At 31.6% G+C, this 26,400-nt stretch overlaps 2 protein-coding genes across 3 annotated transcripts; both read right to left on the bottom strand.

Moving 5' to 3' along the window:
* Positions 1-893: 893 nt before the first annotated feature.
* Positions 894-15,644, bottom strand: LOC111284724 (indole-3-acetaldehyde oxidase-like). 2 transcript variants are annotated; one of them, XM_022873601.2, is made up of 10 exons: positions 15,382-15,638; positions 5,203-6,903; positions 4,483-4,736; positions 4,143-4,352; positions 3,845-4,063; positions 2,636-3,601; positions 2,456-2,551; positions 2,222-2,320; positions 1,845-2,034; positions 894-1,319 (listed from the first exon to the last, which is right to left on the bottom strand). In XM_022873601.2, the coding sequence occupies exons 1-10, from the start codon at positions 15,542-15,544 to the stop codon at positions 1,099-1,101; spliced, it is 4,119 nt and encodes a 1,372-aa protein (XP_022729336.2). In that variant the 5' UTR covers positions 15,545-15,638; the 3' UTR covers positions 894-1,098. The 2 variants fall into 2 exon arrangements, with proteins under 2 accessions (XP_022729336.2, XP_022729337.2); XM_022873602.2 differs by lacking the exon at positions 894-1,319 and adding an exon at positions 1,426-1,588 and having other exon boundaries at positions 15,382-15,644.
* Positions 15,645-17,229: 1,585 nt separating this feature from the next.
* On the bottom strand, positions 17,230-25,833 carry LOC111286215 (indole-3-acetaldehyde oxidase-like). Its single transcript, XM_022876083.2, has 10 exons — positions 25,609-25,833; positions 21,399-23,060; positions 20,674-20,927; positions 20,334-20,543; positions 20,036-20,254; positions 18,837-19,802; positions 18,657-18,752; positions 18,423-18,521; positions 18,047-18,236; positions 17,230-17,542 (listed from the first exon to the last, which is right to left on the bottom strand). Exons 1-10 carry the CDS (start codon positions 25,736-25,738, stop codon positions 17,322-17,324), a joined length of 4,047 nt encoding a protein of 1,348 aa, XP_022731818.2. The 5' UTR covers positions 25,739-25,833; the 3' UTR covers positions 17,230-17,321.
* Between the last annotated feature and the right edge of the window lie 567 nt (positions 25,834-26,400).

A 26,400-nucleotide genomic window follows, 5' to 3' on the forward strand; every position in this document is an offset into this window, starting at 1 on the left:
TTGAGCGTCAAATTTGTGCCGAACACCGACCTAAGGATGTTCATGAAAAGGTATAACAGAAGAATGGTTATAGTCAAAGATATAAAATGTTCTCTGTGTTTGTACTCCAACACGTAAGTGAAAATGAATGAAATTAGAAAGAGAATAATAAAAAGAATTAGAAGTAGATTGAACTTGACTTAATGATACTTAGACATTCATATTTAAAGGTAAGGGATAGGAGATCATCGGGAAACAATAAAAATATAATCAAATTGATGTAACATTGAATATGTTAGATTGACCTAATATATTAGATCAACATAAATGTCGAAATTATCTTTGATTATTCACTGAAGACTTCTAATAAGAAAAAAAATTAATATACTCTTTTGACTACCAAATATCCCAAACAATTATATATATATATATATATATATATTTGGTTTTATTTCATTGTCTTTAGGCTAAGATTAGTTGTGGGTTAGATTAAAACCCAGCAAAGGGAGGCGTTGACCACTTGTATCTCAATCGACACAATTCCAACACTTTCGGCAACTGAAGTGAACGGTGACCCCATCTCACCTCCAGATCAGCAGCTTTCGCCCACTTCTGTCATCCCAAAAATCTTTCTCAACAGAAGGAATATTTTCTTTTTGTTAAATTTGGTTTTAAAATCATCCAAAACAAAATTTTAATGAAAAAAATCAATCAAATTAGAGTTACGAGATTGGATATTGAGATATAGTGACAAATTTGTTAATTTTTTTTTTATAGTTCAAATACATTTATTAAAGAAAAAAAACGGCTCTGATCATATTTTAAAATTTCTCATTTTCTGCTTTATAAAAAATCATAAAGATTACAAAATGCCAATTATCCAAAAAAAAAAAAAAGAAATCAACCAAGGGATATTTCAATTAAAAACTTTTCATTATTAGGCACAATGATTGTTTACTCTCTTCTCTAACTTCAAACCATCTCTATCCCAATGTATAATATAGCACTGTCCTTTCACATGTGTTGTTTCAACTTTGAACTTTATTTAAATATAATTTTATATTTTTATCTGTGAAAGCAGTAATAAAATTTTTAAACCAGACAGCAGAATTTGCTCAACTAATTTTTTCCCATTGTCCATTGCAAGAACTTGTGAACGCTATCAAGCCCGCACAGCTCTTTCACAACAGGCATGGTGGCAGGTACCTTCAAGTACTGGAATGTTGAATCTGACTCCCTTTGTCCACTCCATGAAGCAAGTTGTTGCCTGGCTTCTCTTATAGCTGCCATTGTAGCACAGTGAACTGAAACTGCTAGAGTTAGTGGCGGCTCTCCGGAAGCTGCAAAGGGACATATATATTAGCATAGAGTTTCATCAAGCTGGGTCGAGGGAACCAAAAAGATACTGTAAGAATAATATAATTAATTACAATTAACTAATAAATTTTGTGTGTTTATCAATGATAACCAAATATCTTATCAAAATCTTAAATAACCCATATTTGATGCTAAGATAAGATATCTCAAAAACAATTTGCTTAGGTTTGGGTAGTTGGGGGACGAGGCCCCCACAGCACCCCCTGCTTCCTGACCCTGTCCATGCCTACGGCTGTAAGTAGAATTAGTGCGGGCAACTCTAAAATATATTTAAAATTTTAATAAAGTTATAAATAAATTTATTAAAAATTAAAATATATATTTTATATTTGATATATAAACACAAATTGTGATATAATGAATTTTATATGATATATTTATTATATATGAAATAAATAAATATTAATTCACAAATTACCTATTTAAGTAAAATGTTTACTAATTTTACCAAAAAAATGACAAGAATTTCATTGAAATTTTAAACTTACCTTTGGAAGAAAGTACACGATTTTGATGATGTCCACTGTTGAGGATTTCTACATTAAATTGTCTGGGAATGGTGTCCACTGTAGGGATCTTATAAGTCCATGTCCCCTTTGAAATCACTAATCCATCCGAGTTTGTGGGGTACTCTTCAAGCATAAAGAACCCTATTCCTTGAACATAGGCTCCTTCAATCTGCAAAAAAATAAATTATTAGTCGTGATGAACCAACTTAATGCGTGTAAAAAAGTGGAACAAGCTTGGAAAATGGGAAATTAAACAATGCCTGACATGGAAAGACTCTGGGATAAATATAAAATAAGCCAAGGCTAAAGAGAATTTTTAAAAATGAAAAGCAAAAGGATTGTATTCAGGCTATAACCTGTCCTAAATCCACAGCTGGATTTAGGCTTTGGCCACAGTCATATATAAGATCTGTCTGCAAAATTGTGGTTTCCCCTGTTAGAAGGTTTATTTCCACCTGCAATGTCAAGATAGAAGCATGATTTGTTGTATATCATGTTCAGTGGGAAAATTATAATGGAGTTAAACAAAGAGTGGGTTGATTTTAAGACAAGCAACAAATCAAAGCAATAGGGGAAAGAGATAAACTCACCTCACTAACTGCTGCACCATAGTTTAGGTAAGCTCTGGAAGAAATGCCAGGTATAAACAATGAACTTGCTGATAAGTTCACAGAATTCATATATGCCTGCATTAATGTTATATATAACTCATCCAGTGATCAAAGGAGAAAAATAATGAAGTCAGAATATTCTGAAGTTCAGATATATACCTGCATAATCAATGTCTCCCATTCTATAGATCCCATTTGTTTCAACAGCCTTTCCCTGAGAGCAGTAAGTCTCTCAACCAAGACATTGCAGCAAAGTCTAACTGCTTCACAGCTTGACTCAGATGTGGTGCTGCCAGAAGTCATACCCCCTTGAATTAAACTCAAAGTATCAGCTTGTATGACTCTTACTTTCTCCACAAGTTCATCTGTTCCACCACATTGGATCAAACTAAGACCATATGCAGTCATCTGTTTTACTTTTGTCCAGAGACCCTGACCTAGCTCAACTCCTCCAACTTCAACAACAATTGATCCATCTCTTAGAATGCTTACTTTCCCAGGGTTTGGACTCACGACCACTTCATGCACAGTAGGCACACGTGAAATTCCTCTTTTGCGCCATTTATTAGACCTATTAAATTCCTTTATCATTTCAGTCCGATGGTAGAAGCTTGAAGAAGTGGCCAACTTATCCCATATTGATGGTAAAGTGTATTCAAACGGTTCACCTGCATTACTCTTGTAAAAGAATTCAAGGCTGTTGTATGTGTGGAGATTAATATTTCTGACAGAATCCACATCAATGGAAAGGGTGGATGCTACATGTTCAATAATAGCTTCAGTTATAAATGATGCCTGTACCTCCCCAGGGGCTCTCATTGCCGACCTACTTGGAAGGTTTGTTTTGCATAGTTTTATATCAAAGGATAGAGCACCCCAGTCATACTTTTTAAGTGTCCCAACCATAGCTTTAGGCATGATTATACTCACATCTGGGTATACCCCTGCATCAATTAGTATATCGAGTTTCAGGGCTGTAATCTTCCCATTACTTTTGAATCCTACACTATAAGTTATTTTCATTGGATGTCTTCCTCCTGCCATTATCATATCAGTCTTTCTATTCATGTATATCCTGACTGGACGCTGTAACTTGTAGGCAGCGAGGGCGCATGCTGTAGCAACCTACATGAAAGAATATAATTAATTGATACAATGAACAGAACAGAGTAAAATTTTAGCACACTAAACAAAACAATTCCCCTCTAAAAATGTCCTGAAAGTTATCTTCATACATTAGTTGCTTTAATTCAATATTCCTTTCCGTAGCTTCTGACAAATTCAATTTCATGCAGCACACCCTAAGTGCAAAAGAGAAGCATATTTTTTCATGAACTGAGAACACTGCAGAAAGATTTTGAGACTCACAGGAATTGATTTTATGGCCTTGCCACCAAAGCCTCCGCCAACCCTTCTCATAATCACTCGAACATTATGTCCGGGAATGCCAAGGCATTTAGCTATTGTATCATGTGTGAACTCAGGACTTTGATTAGAAGTGTACACTACAATGCAGTTGTCTTCATCTGGCACAGCAAGGGCTGTTTGTGTCTCCATATAAAAATAGTATTGTGACCCGAGTTTGAGCTAGATGTAACAATTCAAAAGATACATTAGCAATCCATGATGAAATATAGTAAACGGCTCTTGAAAGCATGGAAATTACCTTAGCAGAGAGAATCTGATGATCAGCTTCAGCCATTCCTTTTGAGAAATCACCAACCTGTTCGGGGCAGAGGAAAGAAGGAACCTCAAAAAAGCTGCATCTTTCAACAGCTTCTTCTACAGATAATATTGGTGGTTCCAGATTCTCTTTGTCATAATCAATAACTGCAAGGTTTGCGGCCAAGTCTGCATGTTTTTGTGTATCCGCAACCTGAAAGAGTCATTTCCCTAATCAAGTTCTCAAAATACTAATGGACACCTTTTTAGCATTGTACTATGTCAATATTAATAACAATTACTGCAAACAAAAGAAAAGGCAGACAATGAAACCATGGAATTACCACAAAGGCAATGCGATCTCCAGCACACTGAGCAACCTCATCTGCATATAAAGGTTCATTACCAAATACGGTCACGCAACCTACATTCTCCCCAGGAATGTCTTTGACAGTAATAAGTGCAGCGACTCCATCTGGTGACCATCCAGGATTAAATTTTATGCCCTTTAGCCGTGCTAGTGGCTCTGTGCTATAAATAAATGCTCCATGGAGGCAATTACTTGGAGATGGAATATCGTCCACATAAACAGCCTCACCTACATAATTAGCTGAATCAGCATTGATTCCATTGAGAATAAAGTGATAAATATATATTTACTGATGACATCCAAAGCAAGGGTTAAATGTTTTTCCATTTAATAATCTATTGCATGCAAGTTTAAGGGGAACAATTAATCTTAATTACAGATGCGTCCATGTTTAAATTTAACAATTAATCCATAAGAAAAAAAAACTAATAAAATGGTCTTATCTCAAATAGTCTAGTTTTTCAGGCAGAGTCCCCTAAAGGCACTTGCTTTAGTGTTATACTAGCACTAGCAGCTATTTTAGGGTGCACAGATATGTTGAGAAAGAGATGATCTTAGCACCAAGTCTTCGTGTTCCCAACCAATTAATTATTGATTCATGAAACTATGAAACACAGATAACGATCAATAACTTAAAATTTTTGTGTGAACTGTGATGGTGAAGTAATAGAATTTTCTGTAGGATATGACTGACCAGAAGCTTGAATGGCAGCTCCTGTTTTTGGAATTGCCTCTCCAACTGGATGATATTCTTTACTTGATTGAATCACTTGCTTTGCCGATGACAACAATGTTGGGAGTTTGATTTCATCAAACTGACCATTATTCTGTTTCAATTTGGAATCAATGAACCACTTGGCACAATTGTATCCGGTGAGCCAGCCATTTGAAATTTCTGCAGGGGTGTCAATTAAGGGGCTTAGGAACTCGAAAAGAAAGCCAACAGCTAAGCTTGATCTGTAAGCAGGACTCGAGATGCCATCTTCAGGTGTTATAGTAGTCCCAAGAAATTTAATAGCATCATACAAAACGCCTACGCTTAGCACTTTTCCAGTTAAGAATTCCTCAACTTTTGTTGCTTTAATTGAGTGTTTGGTCCCATAAGCACCAAAAGCCAGCTGACAGTTATTTAGCATGAATCCAGTAGAATTACTACAAAGAGAAATCTCAGCCAAAAAAGCTGCATTCAAATAGGGAAGTGCATTCCCCAGAGGACGAGGTGAAGCCCGATAAGTTTCAAATAGCAACTTAGTGTCAGTTTCAGAAGAAGTATCCTTATTCCTAGACTCCCAGCAAGGGATTTTAATACTTAAAAGAACACTTTTGGAATGCAAAGGGGGCATCTCCAGGAACTCCTCCAATGTAAGCTTTTCAAGTTTCTGACCAGTCATTATATTCACCAATGTACCCACAGAAAGTAGTATGGTAGCAATATCTGATGGGAATTGTTTCCTCTGGGCCATTATCAAATTCCCTCCTACACTACCTGAATTCCTTATGAAAGCTGTAGCAATCTTTTCCATATGGTCAGCAATTCTTTTGAACACCATTTGCCCTCGGTGAAATTCATATTCATTTTCTTCCCTCAGTGCTTTGATAGCTCTAGAAATTGTCACAGCTGCTCCAATTTCAATCCCTGTTTGGTCTTTCCTAATGATTGAGAGCTCAGGAATATATTTCAAATCAATGTATCTTTCATAGCATCGTAATTCCTTGTAATATCCCGTTCCTGTGTTACCAACAACAATCTTCATTGAGGTTCCACCATTGTCCTCATCCATTTCTAATAAGCTTTGAAGTTGCTCAACACTAGTAGGACCATACCAACGATGTCCTTCTGAAACCAGACAGGCACCTGCCCTGATTTCCATCTTGAGAAACTCAGGGAACTTAGAATTTGCAGTACAATTATTGTACGAAGGTAATCTACGCAGCTTTACTTCATCACTTTCTCCCTTTTTCCAAAAAGAATTAAGCCCCAAGTCCTCCATATCAACATCAGCTGCAAAACTTTTACAAGCATCAGCAATAGGGCGGTAACCAGTACAGCGACAAAGATTTCCTGCAATGGCCTTTTCGGCTTCAGAAACTGTCAGCTTGGAGAATCCAGGACGGGGTTCTGGTCTGTTGGTCTTATCAGCATTGACAAGAGCTGAAAAGAAAGAAACACACATTCCAGGGGTACAAAAGCCACATTGACTAGCATGGAAACCAGCGAACCTTTCCTGAATAGGGTGGAAACCACCCTTGCTATTTCCAACTCCCTCAGCTGTTGTGATTGAACATCCATTAACACTGCAAAGAAGTGTGAGGCACGAACTCACAGTAAAATCCTCAACCTGGTCAAGCACTGGGTTATACTTGGACAGTAGGACAACACAGGCGCCACAGCCTCCTGTTAAACAGGAAAAACAACAATTCAATATCATTCCTCTTGTAGCTCACCGACACAAACACAGTAAACATTAAGGTAACAGATAATATACGTGAAACTGACTTCTCCTATTCCATCTGTTTGATAAAACTGCAAAGTTAATCCATACCTCAAATACGCAACCAAGCACTTGGCTTTGGTGCATGTACCCATACCTAAAAAAGCTACGTTCCAATTTCCTCTCTTCCATATAAAAAAATAATTATCAAATATACTAATAGTTAAATTTTTAGATTCCACAATGCTTAAAAGAAAGAGACATATAAGAATATATTTAAAAAATAAAAAATAAAAATAAGATAAATGTTAATTTCTTAATACCACTTATGAAATTAAAAATTTTAAAGTATGAACTCAAAAGATAAACACTATTATTCTACTACTATATTGACTAAGAACAAGGAGATTTTTTAAAATTTATTAACAAAATATTTGTTTGGTTGAAAGTTTTGTGATTTTGTTTTTTTCTTTTTTCTTTTTTTTGCTATTTGCTTTTTGTATTCCAACCGCATGATGTTAAACGAAAATTTAAATGGATCCTTACTCCCTTATTTCTGAAATGGATCCTCACTCTATCTTATTTCTGAACCAACCCAGGCACTAGGAGCATAATTTTCTTTTAATATTTTTGTGATAGTCAACTACTGTAATCGTATATTATCTACCATGAAGAAAATGTTTAGCATGGTATTAGAGAAGCTTTTTCTTAGCTTCCTAAGAAAGTAAAGCCTTTTGCCGTTTTCTTATATGAAATCTCTTCTTTCTCTTTTTTTTTTATATCATATAGATTCGTGAACTTATCGCCAAACATAAATTTAAGAAGTCGTCATTAATATTTTTTGTTTAGATGTGATTGATTATCTAATTACATCTGTCCCATTTTAAAGATAAATACCAAACTTGATTCGGGTATCTTGTAAATTCTAATATACAAAATCATATTAAATTCAGGAATACGGTTACGCATAATAAATATTATAACACCATCACAACATCTACTCAAAGATGATACCAATTTGATTTCAAGTTATTCAAACCTTAAAATATTTTTATAATTTTATTAAATAATTTAATTATTGAAAATTTATTCTAAAATTACTTCAACGGTTTGATAGTAATTTAACGCTATGTTTGGATACATATAAATAAAAGAAAGGAAAAGAAATAAAATGAAAGGAAATAAAAGTTTTTTAAAAGAAAGAAAGTGGTACATGTACCATTTGTTTGAATAATTAAAATTAATAAAAGAAATGAAAGGAAATGAATTTTAACACTCATTATTTAGATAAATAGTGAAAAGGAAAAGAAATAATTTATTATAATATTTTTTTCAATTATAACATTTTTTTTATAAAATAATATATAATATACAAATATATCTTTATACTATCTAGTTTGTATAAATAAATTTTTTTAAATAAAATTGAGCATGTATAAAACAGTAAGATGTATTAGCTGATTTATTCTTACAATAATTAAGCTTGTTTTGTTGTCAAGACTTAAAAAATCATAAAATATTTATAAATTGTGATATTATATAAAAAACTCATAAAAAATTTTATTTTTGTCGGAAGTATCAATTATATAATCAAATCTAATATCATAATAAAAATATTGACATAATAGACTTTTTATAAAAATAAAATTTTTTCAATTTTCTTTTTCTTAGCTTTTCACTTAAATTATGGTATTAAAAAAATGAGAATTAGAAGGGAAATCAAAAGTTATTAAGTTTCTACCTCTTTTCTTTCTTTTAAATTAAAAGTTTATTCAAACAAAGGAAGAATTTTTTTTGTTTTCATTACTTTCCTTTATTTTCCTTTGCTTTCCTTCACCTCCCTTCAATCCAAACATAGTGTAAGATAATTTTTTAATATTCATGAAGACTAGTGTCCTACTTTGAAGAGACTCTGTCGTTAGATTTATTTAATTTTTTAAAAAATAAGATTTAGAACTTTGCTATTAAAAATTATTATCTCAATTCTCCAATATGTTAGTGAAATTTAAAAAAGATTTTCTCATCTAAGAATTTATATAGAGATTACTATTTACAACGCTTTTAATAATTCCATCATTGGAGATTCATAATCTTTTTTTATAAAAAATAATTCATTTTCATAAATATCTTCCAATATATTGGTAAAATTTTCTGTTAAAAATTATCTCTCAATATATTGGTAGGATTGAAAATTTATTTGTTTCAAGAAAATTTATTAAGTCCTCCAATAGTTTGATACGATTTAATTTAAGATTTAAATCCTCCAATAGTTAGATAAGACTAGACATTTATTTTTTTGAAAACCCTTTTTTTAAATTTGAAAAAGAAAAAAAATTTTAAAATAAACAAAAATTATCGTGGAAAATAATATCATGCAATAATATAATATATCATACAATTAATATAAACTATCATGCAATTAATAATCATGCAAAAATATATATTATAATTAATGTCAAAATTTTTTTATCCTAATTAACTCATTCACAATTAAAATAAATAAATAAAACAAAATATAACTATATGTAAAAAATAAAAAAATAAAACAGAAAAAGAAAAATAAAAAAAAAAGTGACACCTTGCGACCGTATTGGATCCTAGGCAAGGAGGTGTGCAAGTCGCATGCGGGTCACATATGAGTCAGCCTTTCGTCAAAATAACGTCATATTGGATTTGATATAAAAGTTAGAAAACTTCAATTTTTCTTAGATTTTTCCCTACTACTTCTCTCTCTAAATTTTAATTCCTCTCCCCTCTCTCTAAAATAGCCAACAAAAAATTCAATTGGCCAGCTAAATTCCAAATTCCAGCACCAGAAACTTCAACCGATAGCTGAAAAATTCAAAATTTTTATAAAATTGGATGAGCCAAGATATCGATCACCGCAAAACCCTTCCAACCTCCATGTACTACACCAGAAAATTCAAACTCATTGATAAATTCCAACAAAAAAAAAACCTAAAAATGCAAATAAGTTCCCAAAAATTTCACAGCAAAAATCTAAAATTCCCAGATCCCAAAAAAACCAAAATCTACAAGTAAAAACCAAAATCAAAACAATCTCAAAATTTTCAAACAAAACTCAAAACCCAGAAACCAATTAGAACCTAGAATCAAAATTATGAACTCAATTCCCAAAAATTTTTAAACAACTTTAATTGCTAATCGCTTTTGTTTTGTTGCTTGATTCCCTCCTCCTTACGATTTCTGTCTAGTTGATTCCCCAATGTGCTTGTTGTTCATGTGTATCCTTAATAGAGAATTGAATCCCTTTCAATTTGGAAACTAAATCAATGCAATCGAATTTTTTTTCCGATTTGATTCTATTTTGATGTGAATTAATTTTGTAATTTTATTTGTGTGATTTAATTTGATCGAATCCTAAAATGAATCCATAATCCCCGTTTTTTATTTTTCCTTTTCCTTTTTTTTTGGCCTTTGACCTTTTTTTTTTTACTTTTGACCTTTTTTTTAACTAGAAATAATAAAAACTAAAATTAAAAACCAAAATCAACATTAAGACTCAAATTAAAACTAAAATTAAAATTTTTGAGCTTTTAATTCTTAAGCTTAAAGCTTTTTGATTAAGACCCAATTTACGGTAAAAGGTCCATTTCAATTTCAAAAAAATTCTCGAACAAAATGGGTTGTCTAGATTACAAGTCATAGACCACATCAAAACTATGCGAAATCTCCATTTAAAATAATTTGATAGGTAAAGGAATTAATTTGGCCAAAACTAAACCTTTCCTAAAAGCAGGATTATCTGGCAACTCAATGGGTTAGGCTTAGCCCTAGCCGAACTTTGAACAAAATTTTTTAGGCTCAAGTTCAACTTGGGTCATTATTGTAGAGATTCGTACTCAATTTGCGAGGTATTGTTTGCTTTAACCAAAAACTCTCATGATTTTATTCCACAAAAGATACCTCACAAGTTTGACATTAAGACTTAACCTATTTATCATAACAGATTCTTAGAACATATTGATGCGAAATTGAGGTATCACAAACTCTCCTGTTAAAGCTTGACGTCCTTATCAAGCCCAACATAAAGTATATATAAAATCACAGAACTATACACATAGAACCATAGAACCAAAATCACACCAAACGTTAGAATTCCAGAGATGGCTCTCATCGTGTAGCACTTAGCTTTCGTAAGATTTTAGAAGTAGCTCTCACGGTGTAGCACTTAATTTTCGTTCGATTGATAATTGCTCTGATATCATTTATGAAAAATCACATCCAACCTATGATGTATTGTTTGCTTTGACTCGAAAGTCTTATAATTTTATCCCATAAAAGCTACCTCTAGAATCTTACGAGAGCTTAGTGTTATGTGGTGGGAGCCACCTCTGGAATCCTAACATTTGATGTGATCTTGGTTCTATGTATATGATTATGTGATTTTGTGTATGCTTTGTGTTGAGCTTGATGGGACATCAAGCTTTAACGAAAAGAGTTTGTGATATCCTAAACCTACATTAGGATATTTTGAAAATCTACTATAATATATAAGTTGAGATTTAATCTCAAATTTGTGAGGTGCCTTTTGTGTGATAAAACCGTAATATTTTTAGATCAAAGCAAATAATACCTTACAGATTGAGTGCGACTCTCCACAAATGGTATTAGAGCGATTACCAGTCGGATGGGAGCTAAATGCTACACTGTAAGAGTCACCTCTAGAATCTCGAGAAAATTAAGTGCTACGCGATGGGAGCTACTTCTAGAATCCCAGCGTTTGGTGTGATCCTAATTCTATGAATTTATATGTGCTTTGTTAGGCTTGATAGGACGTTAAGCTTTAACAAAAGAGATTGTAATGCCCTCAATCCCACATTGAAAAAAATGTGAAGATATGATGTGATATATATATATATATATATATCTAAACCCAAACCTTTGATGTGCCTTTTGTGAAAAAAATTGTGAGATCTTCAAATCAAAGTGGATAATACCTCATAAATTAGGTGCGTATCTCTACAAATGACATCAGAACGGTTACTAATTGAATGAGAACAAAGTGTTACACCATGAGAACCACTTTTAAAATCCTCTGGGAGCTAAGTGCTATATGGGGGGAGCCACCTTTAAAATCTCAATGTCTGATGTGATCTTGACTCTATGGTTCTATGATTCTATATGTGTTTTGTGTTGGGCTTGATAGGGACATCAAGTTTTAACAAGAGGAGTTTATGATACCCTAATCTTATATTGAGATATTTTGAGAATCTGTTATGATATATAAGTTAAAACTTAATCCTAAACTTGGGAGGCACCTTTTGTGGGACAAAACCATAACACCTTTGGTCAAAACAAACAATACCTTGTAGGTTAGATATGGGTCTTCACAAATGATATCCCAAACTAAATGATAATTGGGCAGATTATTACCAAAACCCATTAGTTTCTTTAAGAGATTAATTGCCATAAAAAAGAGGCTAAGATATTGTATGAAAGAAAACCTAGCCACTTTTGTTTATCGTAAAATAGAAAAGAAAATGAAAACTATTTTTCCTCATCTTTTTTAAAGTTAAAGAGTATGAAAAATCAAGTTGATGATCCAAAATCAAAGGTTACAATTAGGTTAATCTCCTAAATGTGAGTATATGCCCTCTTTTTATTTAAAAAAAATATTATGTTGATTATTATTATTTGGAGTTGACGTTTATGAGAGAAAAATCAAGAAAAATTATGAAATCTCCCATTAATATTTGTGATTTATTTGAGTAAACTATTAGGTTTTATTTTTTTCATGTTATTAAGATTTAATGATGATTATTAAGTGAATTTTAAAGGTTGAATGTGGGATTTGGGTTATTAAAGATTGAAAGAGAAAACATGTTTTGGGATGAAATGCTATTATTTACAACAATAGATTAAAATAAAATTCTGTATTAAAGGATAAAGTATTACTATGATTCTTATATACCATTGGAAAGCTCATAGAATCTATTTTCCAATTAAATAAACGGAAGTCAATTTTGAGTTTTTTTATGAAAAATTGTCTAATTTTTACTTAAGAATATGTAGGCTACTTGGTAGTAGTATCAGAGAAAAATTACAAAAAATCTTTTAATTTTTATACAATGAATTACAAATTGAGCCATATATGTTTAGAAAGGTTATTAAGTCTTCTTTCCAATGAAATAAGCAAAATTGAATTCCAAGTCTTTTAAGAATAAATATTTAATTTTTACTAAAAGGTATATATACTGACTAACAGCTGCACATGACGTATTATAATTAATTTGCAAGAAATTACAAGGTGGACCATTTATGGTTAGAAAGTTTATCAAGTCTAGTTTCTAACACATTAAATAAATCTTAATTTCGAGTTGTATATCTTGAGATATGGTCATTTTAATGAAAAGAGCTCAAGCTGTCACTATTAGTTGTTGAGTTAACTCTTGTATAACTTAGTTATTTTTTATATAAATGGCTTAAAAAATGGTTGATTAATTTCTGATATATTGAAATAATTTTAAATAAGCAATTAATTATTTTGAGAAAAAAACCTAAGTGGTGGATTTGAAATGAAATAAATAGAATCTCACACACTTTGTTTGTTTTTGAATTTATATATATATGTATGTTTCTAAATAAATGAAAGTTTATTTCTTTATATTCGATAAATGAAAATAGCGTCGAACATATGATTATTTTGCGTTTTGCTATATAAATAATGGATCATACTTATAAATGAAATGAGAAATTCATTTATGTTTAAAAATGGCTTTATAATAGCTACGAATTTAAATCTCTAAGAAGTGGGATCATCGTTACCAAAACTAATTTTACGACCCTAACTAACGGGTTATAGTAGTTAGTATAGCCATAATCATACGACCCTAGCTAATGGGTTATAATAGTTAGCATGAGGTCTTGATTAGCTAGTTATAATAGTTAGCAATTATTATAAGGATAAAATTATCAATACGACCAATGTTACGAGTTATAACAATTATCGTAACTAACAATAAATTAATGATAATAATGGTTATAACAACGATCGTAACTAACAATAAACTAATGATAATGATGATTTATGATAACTTCTAATGATTGATTAATGATTTGGATTGGTTATGATATTTAAATGACATCATAGTTGCAATGATTTATAAATTGATATGTTTTAATATTAATTTATGATTAATGAAATGTTTGACATATTAATGATTTTTGAAATGTTTTGATATAATGACGATTTTTTAAACGATTTTTTAAACGTTTTGACGTTTGCCATTAGAGCCAGCTTTGGGGTACTAATGATATGCCATCGAAAACAATGGGCCCTTGTTGGAGTATGAGATGTCATCTTAACGAAAAATCATGAATCCCATATCGACTGTTTACTAGAATTGATATTAAAATATAAGTATTTACACCACCTTTAAAATGTATTTTTTGTGAAATAAAATCATAATATCCAGTAAAGTTAAAGCAAATAATATCTCGTGGACCATGATAATTATTTAATTACTAAAAATTATTTTTATTTAATTTTAATTTTAAAATATATTTAATATATTAATATTTTTTAAATTTCATTCAAGCCTAATGTTGGCATGGGTCTTAGACAAAGAGTTTGAAAAGTCAATCCGTCGCTTGAACACCTTACTAATTTCACTGTCTTTAATTAGCTTTAAATGTTCTTCTAGTTGGTAACTAGCAGGGTCAGATCAAAAAGTATTTAAATCATTGAAAATTTTATTTTTAAATCTTTACCACTTAAAATGACATATTTAGCACAATAATGATATACTAAAATATAAATCAAACAATAATATAATTATTATACGCAGCTTGCTAATTTAACTATTTTAATTATATGTTTAATAGTACTTGATTTTGTCATGGTTGTATAATTATTGTTTTATTTGAATTATTAGATTTATTATTAAAATATTATTATCTATCATTTTATATTTATTATATTTAATAAACACTAGCACGATTTCCCATAAAGAAAAAAATGGTCGATGCTTAAAACATACCCCATCGCTGATCTTGCACAATTAAATGGCGAACAAAACAAAGACAAAAAATCCGATCATGCATCAAATTAAGTAAAGAACAAAGATGAAAATTAATGATCATTAAAAGTTTTAAAATTTATGGCTAGAAGAAAAAAAAATTCATCTAATCAATAAAAAAATAAATTTAAAATTTAAATCTCATAACACATGAATTTTTTTTTAAAAATTTCAGATTTCAATGTCTTTTGGAAAAAAAAAAAACTCTTTCTTAAAATCTTAAAAGAAGTTCTGAAATTTCATATCCATAAAAGTAAATGAAATAAAAAAAATCATCGACCATGAGGTTTACTAATTTAATATGAAACTCAACATATGTATTCCTTATCGATTTAAGTCAACAAAACCTTGAAACCCGAACACACACAACAGGAAAAGGAGAGAGAGAGAGAGAGAGACCTTCACCACAGCTGAGCTTAACACTTTTGAAAGGAGTCTGAGAACGCAAGAACTCGAGCAAAGTTGTAGAAGGGTCAACGTTGGAGAGCTCAAACCTCTGTCCATTAACAGCAAAAACCAGGCTGCTCATCTCTTTTCTTGTTTCTGTCACCCCTTCTCCCATTTTGTCGTCAAAGGTGGGTGAAACTGAAACTTGGGAGAAACTCTACTTTTTCTTTGTTTTGTCGACTTAAAATGATCATGTCTAACACACTCCCTCCAAATAGCGTCACCAATGATGTCAAATACTCACAAACAGGAGGAAAAAGTCTAATCCTTCCTTAATTATTATTATTATATTTATATTTATATATGCATTTCACCCTGGTGTTTTCCACTGTCGGTTGATGGCTTGAAAAGTCAAGCGATAAACAGTTACAAACACGTGCCACTAAATGTTTGACTGAAATAAAATTAAAATAAAAAATGAGTAGACTGCAAAGAGGAGTATAAAAAAGGAAAATTTTCATGTATCGCATTAAATATGGTGGTGTGCTGTGAAGCGGAGACTTTACAAAAGCCAAATGCCTATTAACATGAGTTGCCACAAGCGTTGGATTTCGTTGTCTTGGTGCCAAGGTTATCTTTGCATTTTATCGCATTTTGTTGGTATAACGTAATTGAATTTATTATATTATTAATTAAATTTAATTATTAATTTTAATAAATTTTATTTAATATAAATTTTTTATTAAAATTTTTTTCAATCAAAATCATAATATATATTTTTTTAATTATAGATATAACATTTATTATTATTATTTTTAATTTCATAAAAATTAATTTTATTATCCATCACTTAAAATTAATTGTGGGTTAAATAAGAACTCAGTAAAGGGAGGCATAAATTGTTTGTATCTTAGATTTAATTTAAATAAATGATAAAATTAATTTTGATGAAATTAAAATTAATAATAATAATAATTATTATTATTATTAAAATATTATTATAATTATAATTAAAAAATTTTAATAAAAAAATTATATTAAATTAATTTTATTAAAATTAATATTTAAATTTAATTGATAATACGATAAATTTCAAATCTAAACTCAATCTTCGGAAATCAAACACTTTTTGGCAAATCATGTCAACGGTGACCCCATTCCACCTGCAGCCCCAGATAAACAGCTTTTGCCCTCTTCTTTCGTCCGAAAATCCTCCTCAACAGAAAGAATATTTTCTTTTCTCAAATTTTGTTTGAAAATCATCCAACATCTAAATTTAAATACAAAAATCAATCAAATTAGAGTTACAAAATTGGATATTGAGATAGAGTATAGTGACAAATTTGTTCTTAATTTTTTTTTATAGTTCAAACACATTTATTAAAGAAACAAAGGCTCTGATCATATTGTAACATTTCTCATTTTCTGCTTTATAAAAAATCATAAATATTACAGAATGCCAATTATCCAAAAAAAAATGAAAGAAAGAAATCAACCAAGGGCTATTTCAATTAAAAAATTTTCATTGTTAGGCACAATGATTGTTTGCTCCCTTCTGTAACTTCGAACCATATTTATAAGCAGGTATAATATAGCACTGAATTTTTATATAGATTTAATAATTTAAAATATGATATGATAATATAATATAAAAATTATATAAATAAAAAATAAAAAATGATATGATTTAAAATTTTAAAAAAATCATAAATAAATTTAATAAAATATAAAAATTATATTTTATATTTTTATATCGACACGAATTATAAAACATAATTTTTGTATAAAATATAATATAAATATAATATTTTAAACGATACGATAATATAAATTATCAGATTTAATTTCACATATGTTGTTTCAACTTTGAACTTTATTTAATTATAATTTTATATTTTTATACGTGAAATCAGGAATAAAATTTTTAAACCAGCTAGCAGAATTTGCTTCAACTAATTTTTTCCCATTGTCCATTGCAAGAACTTGTGAACACTATCAAGCCCGCACAGCTCTTTCACAACAGGCATGGTGGCAGGTACCTCCAAGTACTGGAATGTTGAATCTGACTCCTTTTGCCCACTCCATGAAAGAAGTTGTTGCCTGGCTTCTCTTATAGCTGCCATTGTAGCACAGTGAACTGAAACTGCTAGAGTTAATGGCGGCTCACCGGAAGCTGCAAAGGGACATATATATTAGTATAAAGTTGCCATCAAGCACGGTCGAGGGAACCAAAAAGATACGTTAATAATAATATAATTAATTACAATTAATTAATACATTACGTGTGTTTATCATTGATAACCAAATATCTTACCAAAATCTTAAATTTCCCTGATTGGATGCTAAGATAAGATATCTCAAAAACAATTTGTTTACGTTTGGGTAGTTGGGGAGACAAGGCCCGCACAGCACCCTGCCTCTGTTCTCAGCAATTTTAAAATATATAAAAGTTATATGATTTAAAATTTTAATAAAAATTATGAGTTTAATAAATTTAAAAAAAATTATATTTTGTATTTGAGATATAAATACGAATTATAGCATAATGATTTTCGTATTTTATATTTATTATACATAAAACAAATAAATATGAATACATGAATTACTATATTTAAATAAAATGTTTACCAATTTTATGAAGAAAATGATTTGGATTTCATCGAAAATTTAAACTTGCCTTTGGAAGAAAGTACACGATTTTGATGATGTCCACTGTTGAGTATTTCTACATTAAATTGTTTGGGAATGGTGTCCACTGTAGGGATCTTATAAGTCCATGTACCCTTTGAAATCACTAATCCATCTGAGTTCGTGGGGTACTCTTCAAGCATAAAGAACCCTATTCCTTGAACACAGGCTCCTTCAATCTGCAAAAACATAAATTATCAGTCATGATGAACCAACTTAATGCGTGTAAAAAAGTGGAACAAGCTCGGAAAAGGGGAAATTAAGCAATGCCTGACATAGAAAGACTGTGGGAAAAATATAAAATAAGCTAAGGCTAAAGAGAATTTTTAAAATTGAAATGTAAAGGATTGCATTCAGGCTATAACCTGTCCTAAATCCACAGCTGGATTTAAGCTTTGGCCACAGTCATATATAAGATCTGTCTGCAAAATTGTGGTTTCCCCTGTTAGAAGGTTTATTTCCACCTGCAATGTCAAGATAGATGCATGATTTGTTGTATATCATGTTCAATGGGAAAATTATAATGGAGTTAAACAAAGAGTGAGTTTATTTTAAGACAAGCAACAAATCAAAGCAATAGGGGAAAGAGATAAACTCACCTCACTAACTGCTGCACCATAGTTTAGGTAAGCTCTGGAAGAAATGCCAGGTATAAACAATGAACTTGCTGATAAGTTCACAGAATTCATATATGCCTGCATTAATGTTATATATAACTCATCCAGTGATCAAAGTGGAAAAATAATGAAGTCAGAATATTCTGAAGTTCAGATATATACCTGCATAATCAATGTCTCCCATTCTATAGATCCCATTTGTTTCAACAGCCTTTCCTTGAGAGCAGTAAGTCTCTCAACCAAGACATTGCAGCAAAGTATAACTGCTTCACAGCTTGACTCAGATGTGGTGCTGCCAGCAGTCATACCCCCTTGAATTAAACTCAAGGTATCAGCTTGAATGACCCTTACTTTCTCCAAAAGTTCATCTGTTCCACCACATTGGGTCAAACTAAGACCATATGCAGTCATCTGTTTTACTTTTGTCCAGAGACCCTGGCCCAGCTCAACTCCTCCAACTTCAACAACAATCGATCCATCTCTCAGAATGCATACTTTCCCAGGGGTTGGTCTCAAAATCACTTCATGCACAGTAGGCACGCGTGAAATTCCTCTTTTTCGCCATTTATTAAACCTATTAAATTCTTTTATCATTTCAGTCCTACGGTAGAAGCTTGAAGAGGTGGCCAACTTATCCCATATTGAAGGTAAAGTATATTCCAAAGGTTCGCCTGCATTGTTCTTGTAAAAGAAGTCAAGGCTGTTGTATGTGTGGAGATTAATATTTCTGACAGAATCCACATCAATGGAAAGGGTGGATGCTACATGTTCAATAATAGCCTCAGTTATAAATGATGCCTGTACCTCCCCAGGGGCTCTCATTGCCGACCTACTTGGAAGGTTTGTTTTGCATACTTTTATATCAAAAGATAGAGCACCCCAGTCATACTTTTTAAGTGTTCCAACGATATGTTCAGGCATAACTAAACTCACATCTGGGTATATCCCTGCATCGATTAGTATATCAAGTTTCAGGGCTGTAATCTTCCCATTACTTTTGAATCCTACACTATAAGTTATTTTCATTGGATGCCTTCCGCCTGCCATTATCATATCGGTCTTTCTATTCATGTATATCCTGACTGGACGCTGTAACTTGTAGGCAGCGAGGGCACACGCTGTAGCAACCTACATGAGGGTATAAAATTAATGGATAAAATGAACAGAATATAGAGTAAAATTTTAGAACAACTCCCCTCTAAAAATGTCCTGAAAGTTATCTTCATACATTAGTTGCTTTAATTCAATATTCCTTTCCATAGCTTCTGACAAATTCAATTTCATGCAGCACACCCTAAGTGCAAAAGAGAAGCATATTTTTTCATGAACTGAGAACACTGCAGAAAGATTTTGAGACTCACAGGAATTGATTTTATGGCCTTGCCACCAAGGCCTCCGCCAACCCTTCTCATAATCACTCGAACATTATGTCCGGGAATGCCAAGGCATTTAGCTATTGTATCATGTGTGAACTCAGGACTTTGATTAGAAGTGTACACTACAATGCAGTTGTCTTCATCTGGCACAGCAAGGGCTGTTTGTGTCTCCATATAAAAATAGTATTGTGACCCCAGTTTGAGCTAGATGTAACAATTCAAAAGATACATTAGCAATCCATGATGAAATATAGTAAACGGCTCTTGAAAGTATGGAAATTACCTTAGCAGAGAGAATTTGATGATCAGCTTCGGCCATTCCTTTTGAGAAATCACCAACCTGTTCGGGGCAAAGGAAAGAAGGAACCTCAAAAAAGCTGCATCTTTCAACAGCTTCTTCTACAGATAATATTGGTGGTTCTAGATTCTCTTTGTCATAATCAATAACTGCAAGGTTTGCGGCCAAGTCTGCATGTTTTTGTGTATCCGCAACCTGAAAGAGTCATTTCCATAATCAAGTTCTCAAAATACTAATGGACACTTTTTTAGCATTGGACTATGTCGATATTAATAACAATTACTGCAAACAAAAGGAAAGGCAGATAATGAAACCATAGAATTACCACAAAGGCAATTCGATCTCCAGCGCACTGAGCAACCTCATCTGCATATAAAGGCTCATTACCAAATATGGTCGCCAAGCCTACATTCTCCCCAGGAATGTCTTTGACAGTAATAAGTGCAGCGACTCCATCTGGTGACCATCCAGGATTAAATTTTATGCCCTTTACCCGTGCTAGAGGCTCTGTGCTATAAATGAAAGCTCCATGGAGGCAATTGGTTGGAGATGGAATATCGTCCACGTAAACAGCCTCACCTGCATAATTAGCTGAATGAGAATTGATTGCATATAGAATAAAGCAATAAATAAAGGAAGATTTACCGATGACATCCGAAGCAATGGTGACAAATGTTTTTCCATTTAATGCACTATTGTACACAAGTTCAAGAGGAACAATTAATCTTAATTACAGATGCGTCCATGTTTAACTTTAATACTAAATCCATCAAAAAACACTTTAAACGCCTAATAAAATGGTCTTATCTCAAATAGTCTAGTTTTTCTAGCGAAGAAGCCCCCTAATGGCACTTGCATTAGTGCTAGCCCTATTCAATGGTGCACAGATATGTAGAAAAAGAGATGATCTTAGCACCTGTTCTTTGTGTTCCAAACCAATTAATTATTGACTCATGAAACTATGAAACATAGATAACCATCAACAAGCTAAAATTCTTTTTGTGAACTATAAGGGTGAAGTAGTAGAGTTTTCTGTAAGATATGACTAACCAGAAGCTTGAATGGCAGCACCAGTTTTTGGAATTGGCTCTCCAACTGGATGATACTCTTTATTTGACTGAATCACTTGCTTTGCCGATGACATCAATGTTGGGAGTTTGATTTCATCAAACTGACCATTATCGTATCCATTGAGCCAGCCACCTGAAATTTCTGCAGGGGTGTCAATTAAGGGGCTTAGGAACTCGAAAAGAAAGCCAACAGCCAAGCTTGACCTGTAAGCAGGACTTGAGATGCCATCATCATGTGTTATAATAGTGCCAAGTAATTTAATAGCATCATACAGAACGCCTACACTTAGAACTTTTCCAGTTAAGAATTCCTCAACTTTTCTTGCTTTAATTGAGTGTTTGGTCCCATAAGCACCAAATGCCAGCTGACAGTTATTTAGCATGACTCCAGTAGAATTATTACAAAGAGAAATCTCAGCCAAAAAGGCTGCATTCAAATAGGGAAGTGCATTTCCCAAAGGACGTGGTGAAGCCCGATAAGTTTCAAATAGCAACTTAGTATCATTTTCAGAAGAAATATCCTTATTCCTAGACTCCCAGCAAGGGATTTTAATACTTAAAAGAACACTTTTGGAATGCAAAGGGGGCATCTCCAGGAGCTCCTCCAATGTAAGGTTTTCAATTTTCTGACCAGTCATTATATTCACCAATGTACCCACAGAAAGTAGTATTGTAGCAATATCTGATGGGAATTGTTTCCTCTGGGCCATTATCAAATTCCCTCCTATACTACCTGAATTCCTTATGAAAGCTGTAGCAATCTTTTCCATATGGTCAGCAATTCTTTTAAACACCATTTTACCTTGGCGAAATTCATATTCATTTTCTTCCCTTAGTGCTTTGATAGCTCTAGAAATTGTCACAGATGCTCCAATTTCAATCCCTGTTTGGTCTTTCCTAATGATTGAGACCTCAGGAATATATTTCAAATCAATGTATCTTTTATAGCATTGTAATTCCTTGTAATAACCCGTTCCTGTGTTACCAACAACAATATTCATTGTGGTTCCATTATTGTCGTCATCCATTTCTAATAAGCTTTGAAGCTGCTCAATACTAGTAGGACTATACCAACCATGTCCTTCGGAAAACAGATCGCCACCTGCCTTGATTTCGTTCTTGAGAAACTCAGGGAACTTAGAACTTGCATTACAATGATTGTATGAAGGTAATCTGCTCAGCTTTACTTCATCACTTTCTCCCTTTTTCCAAAAGGAATTAAGCCCCAAGTCCTCCATATCAACATCAGTTGCAAAACTTTTACAAGCATCAACAATAGGGCGGTAACCAGTACAGCGACAAAGATTTCCTGCAATGGCCTTTTCTGCTTCAGAAACTGTCAGCTTGGAGAATCCAGGACGGGGTTCTGGCCCGTTGGTCTTATCAGCATTGACAAGAGCTGAAAAGAAAGAAACACACATTCCTGGGGTACAAAAGCCACATTGAGAAGCATGGAAACCAGCGAACCTTTCCTGAATAGGGTGGAAACCATCCTTGCTATTTCCAACTCCCTCAGCTGTTGTGATTGAACATCCATTAACACTGCAAAGAAGTGTGAGGCACGAACTCACAGTCAAATCCTCCACCTGGTCAAGCACTGGATCATACTTGGACAGTAGGACAACGCAGGCGCCACAGCCTCCTGTTAAACAGGAAAACCAACAATTCAATATCATTCATCTGGTAGCTCACCAGCACAAAGAAAGTAAATGGTAAGATAACAGATAAGATATGTAAAACTGACTTCTCCACGTCGCACTGATCTTAAACGAAAATCCAAATGAATACTTATTCTTTTATTTCTGAACCAACCCAGGTGCTATGAGGATAATTTTCTTTTAATATTTTTCTGATAGTCAACAACTATAATTGTATCTTATCTACCATGGAGAAAATGTTTAGCATGGTATTAGAGAAGCTTTTTCTTAGCGTCCCCAAAAAGTTAAGCCTTTTCCTATATAAAGATCTCTTCCATTTCTTTTAACAAGTAATAGACCATATCAGAACCATGCCAAAATCTCCATTTGGTGGAAATAATTGATCGGTAACGGGATTAATTTGGCCAAAACTAGATCTGTTTAAGAACAAGATTATTTGTTTACTCACGGATTAGGCTTAACTCAACTCGGACTTTGAACAATATTTTTTAGACTGAAGCTCAACTTGGACCATTATTTAATTAACAAAATTTATTTTTATTTAATTTTAATTTTAAAACACATTTAAAATATTAATATTTTAATATTTTTAAATTTGAGGCTTTCGTACCCCAACATGTTGGCTTGGATGTCAGACAAGGATTTTGAAAGATCAATTGGGCTTGACCCGTTCCATCTGATTCATGAACACCTTAATAATTTCACTGTCTTTTAATTAGCTTTAAATGTTCTTCTAATTGGTAACTAGCAGGGTCAGACCAATAAGTATTTAAAACTTTGAAATTTTTATTTTTAAATCTTTACCATTTAAAATTACATATTTAATACAATAATGGTATACTAAAATATAAATATTGATATGAATCATGAATAATTAATAGGATAAATCAAACAATAATATAATTATTTTACTCAAAATGTTAATTTAACTATTTTAATTATCTATTTAATCATACTTGATTCTGCTATGGTTCTATAATTATTATTTCTTTGTATTATTAGATTTATTATTAAAATATTATTAGTACATATTATCTATCATTTTATATTTATTACATTTAATAGACACTAACACATTTCTTATCAGGGATGGCATCGGGTTTGCTCGCCTTGAACTCGACCCGAATTTTTTAAATACCCGAACTTTCTTGACCCGACTCGAAATTAATAAAAATATTATTTTTAAAATATAAAATATTATTTTTTAAATATAAATATTTAAAAATATCATTATATAAATATATATATAAATAATTAATTAATTAAAAAATAATTTTTTAATAATGTCGGGTCAGGTAGGGTCGGGTTTTAGGCATACCCGAACCCGACCCGACCCCGATTGTTATCAAATTTTAATCGATCCGACCCGAAACTCGAAATTAAAAAAAAAAGAACCCGACCCTATAGAGTCGGGTTAGGCCGAAACCTGTCGGGGATGGGCTTGATTGCCGTCCCTATTTCTTATAGGTAGCGTTTGATATTATTTTTAATTCTTAGTAATTAAAGATACCTATATTTGATATTATTAAAAATCAAATATTATATTATTTTAAAGTACCAAAATAACCATACATATTATAATAGTTACACAACTTAATGATTTCAATATTGTTTAAAAATAATAATTTGTAAATAAATATAATTAAATTATTAAATTAAAAAAAATATTTATTGATAATAAACTTGTTTTTATAGTATAAATTATGTAAAAGATAATTGAATAAAAAAATAAAATTAATATATTAAAATCAAAAGATTATATTATAAATAAATTTAAAAACAAAAAAATTCACACAAAATATTTTTGAACTTGTTATAATATATATTAATTTAAAAATATAAATATTATATTATTAAATAATAACAATTAATTTAAAAAATAATTTTTTAATTTACAAATTAAATGGATAAATAATATTAATTATTATTAATTTTTTATATCACTTAACTTCAATGATAAAAATTTTTCACTTCTTTTGATGAAAATTAAATTATTTTCTAAGACAATGATTTAATTATTCTTAGTGATTCAAAATCATCGTCATCTAAAATTATTAAACGGATACCAATCATAGTCACTGCATAAAGCATGCCCATCTCTGATCATGCATAATTAAATGGCATACAAAACAAAAACATCTTACAGGCGAAAAACAAAAGACAAAAAATCCGATCATGCATCAAATTAAGTGAAAAACAAAGATGAAAAATCATGATCATTAAAAGTTTCACAATTCATGTTAGAAGAAGAAAATCCATTTAATCTATGAAATAGAAACTAAATTTAAAATTCAAATCCTACTTTTTTTTCATAAGCAAATAAAAATCTTAATAAAAGTTTTTATAATTTGGCATCGACAAAAGTACATGAAAAACAAAAAAAAAATGTTCATCAACTAGGAGAATTACTAATTCAAGATGAAACTCAACATCTATATTCCTTATCGATTTAAGTCGACAAAACCTTGAAACTAGAACACACACAACAGGAAAAGGAGAGAGAAAGAGAGAGAGAGAGAGAGAGAAAGAGACCTTCACCACAGCTGAGCTTGACACTTTTGAAAGGAGTCTGGGAACGCAAGAACTCAAGCAAAGTTGTAGAAGGGTCAACGTTGGAGAGCTCAAACCTCTGTCCATTAACAGCAAAAACCAGGCTGCTCATCTCTTTTATCGTTTCTGTCACCTCTTCTCACTTTTTGTCCACGAAGGTAGGTGAAACTGAAACTTGGGAGAAGCTCTACTTCTACTTTGTTCTGTCAACTTAAAATGAGCATGACAAACACAAATCGCTACGATTTGCTTCACCAATTTTGATGTCAAATATTCACAAACAAAAGGAAGATTCTAATTCTTCCTTAATATATATTATAATAACTATTATTAATATTTGTATATGCATTTCCACCTTGGTGTTTTCTATAATATCGTTTAGCCATGAACGTGTGGCTTTCATGGGATAATAAAAGATTTTGGGAGATGCAAAGTCAAGCTGCGGAAAGGAGTGAAAGGACAAAGGCAAAAGAAATGAAAACAACATTCACAACATAGTAAATGATTGTTTTTTGTCCTTCCTTTACCCCAAGGAGTCTATTGGACAATAAGGTTTTCAAGTCTCTAAGAAAATTATTTTTAAAAAAAGGTATCTTTCATTGCCGAATTATTAATTTTATACTTACTATGTTGTATCCCTTTATTTGATATATTTTATACTTACTATGTTGTATCTCTTTATTTGATATGCCATGTTTGCCAAATAAAACTGTTACTCTGGTTTCAAATTCTTGGTAAATGGTAATGACAAGTCAAGTTGAATTTTTTTTTTGT

Source organism: Durio zibethinus, chromosome 6 (assembly GCF_047325235.1).
Source record: "Durio zibethinus cultivar Kanyao isolate XHJ-2024 chromosome 6, ASM4732523v1, whole genome shotgun sequence".
NCBI classification, from domain to species: domain Eukaryota; kingdom Viridiplantae; phylum Streptophyta; class Magnoliopsida; order Malvales; family Malvaceae; genus Durio; species Durio zibethinus.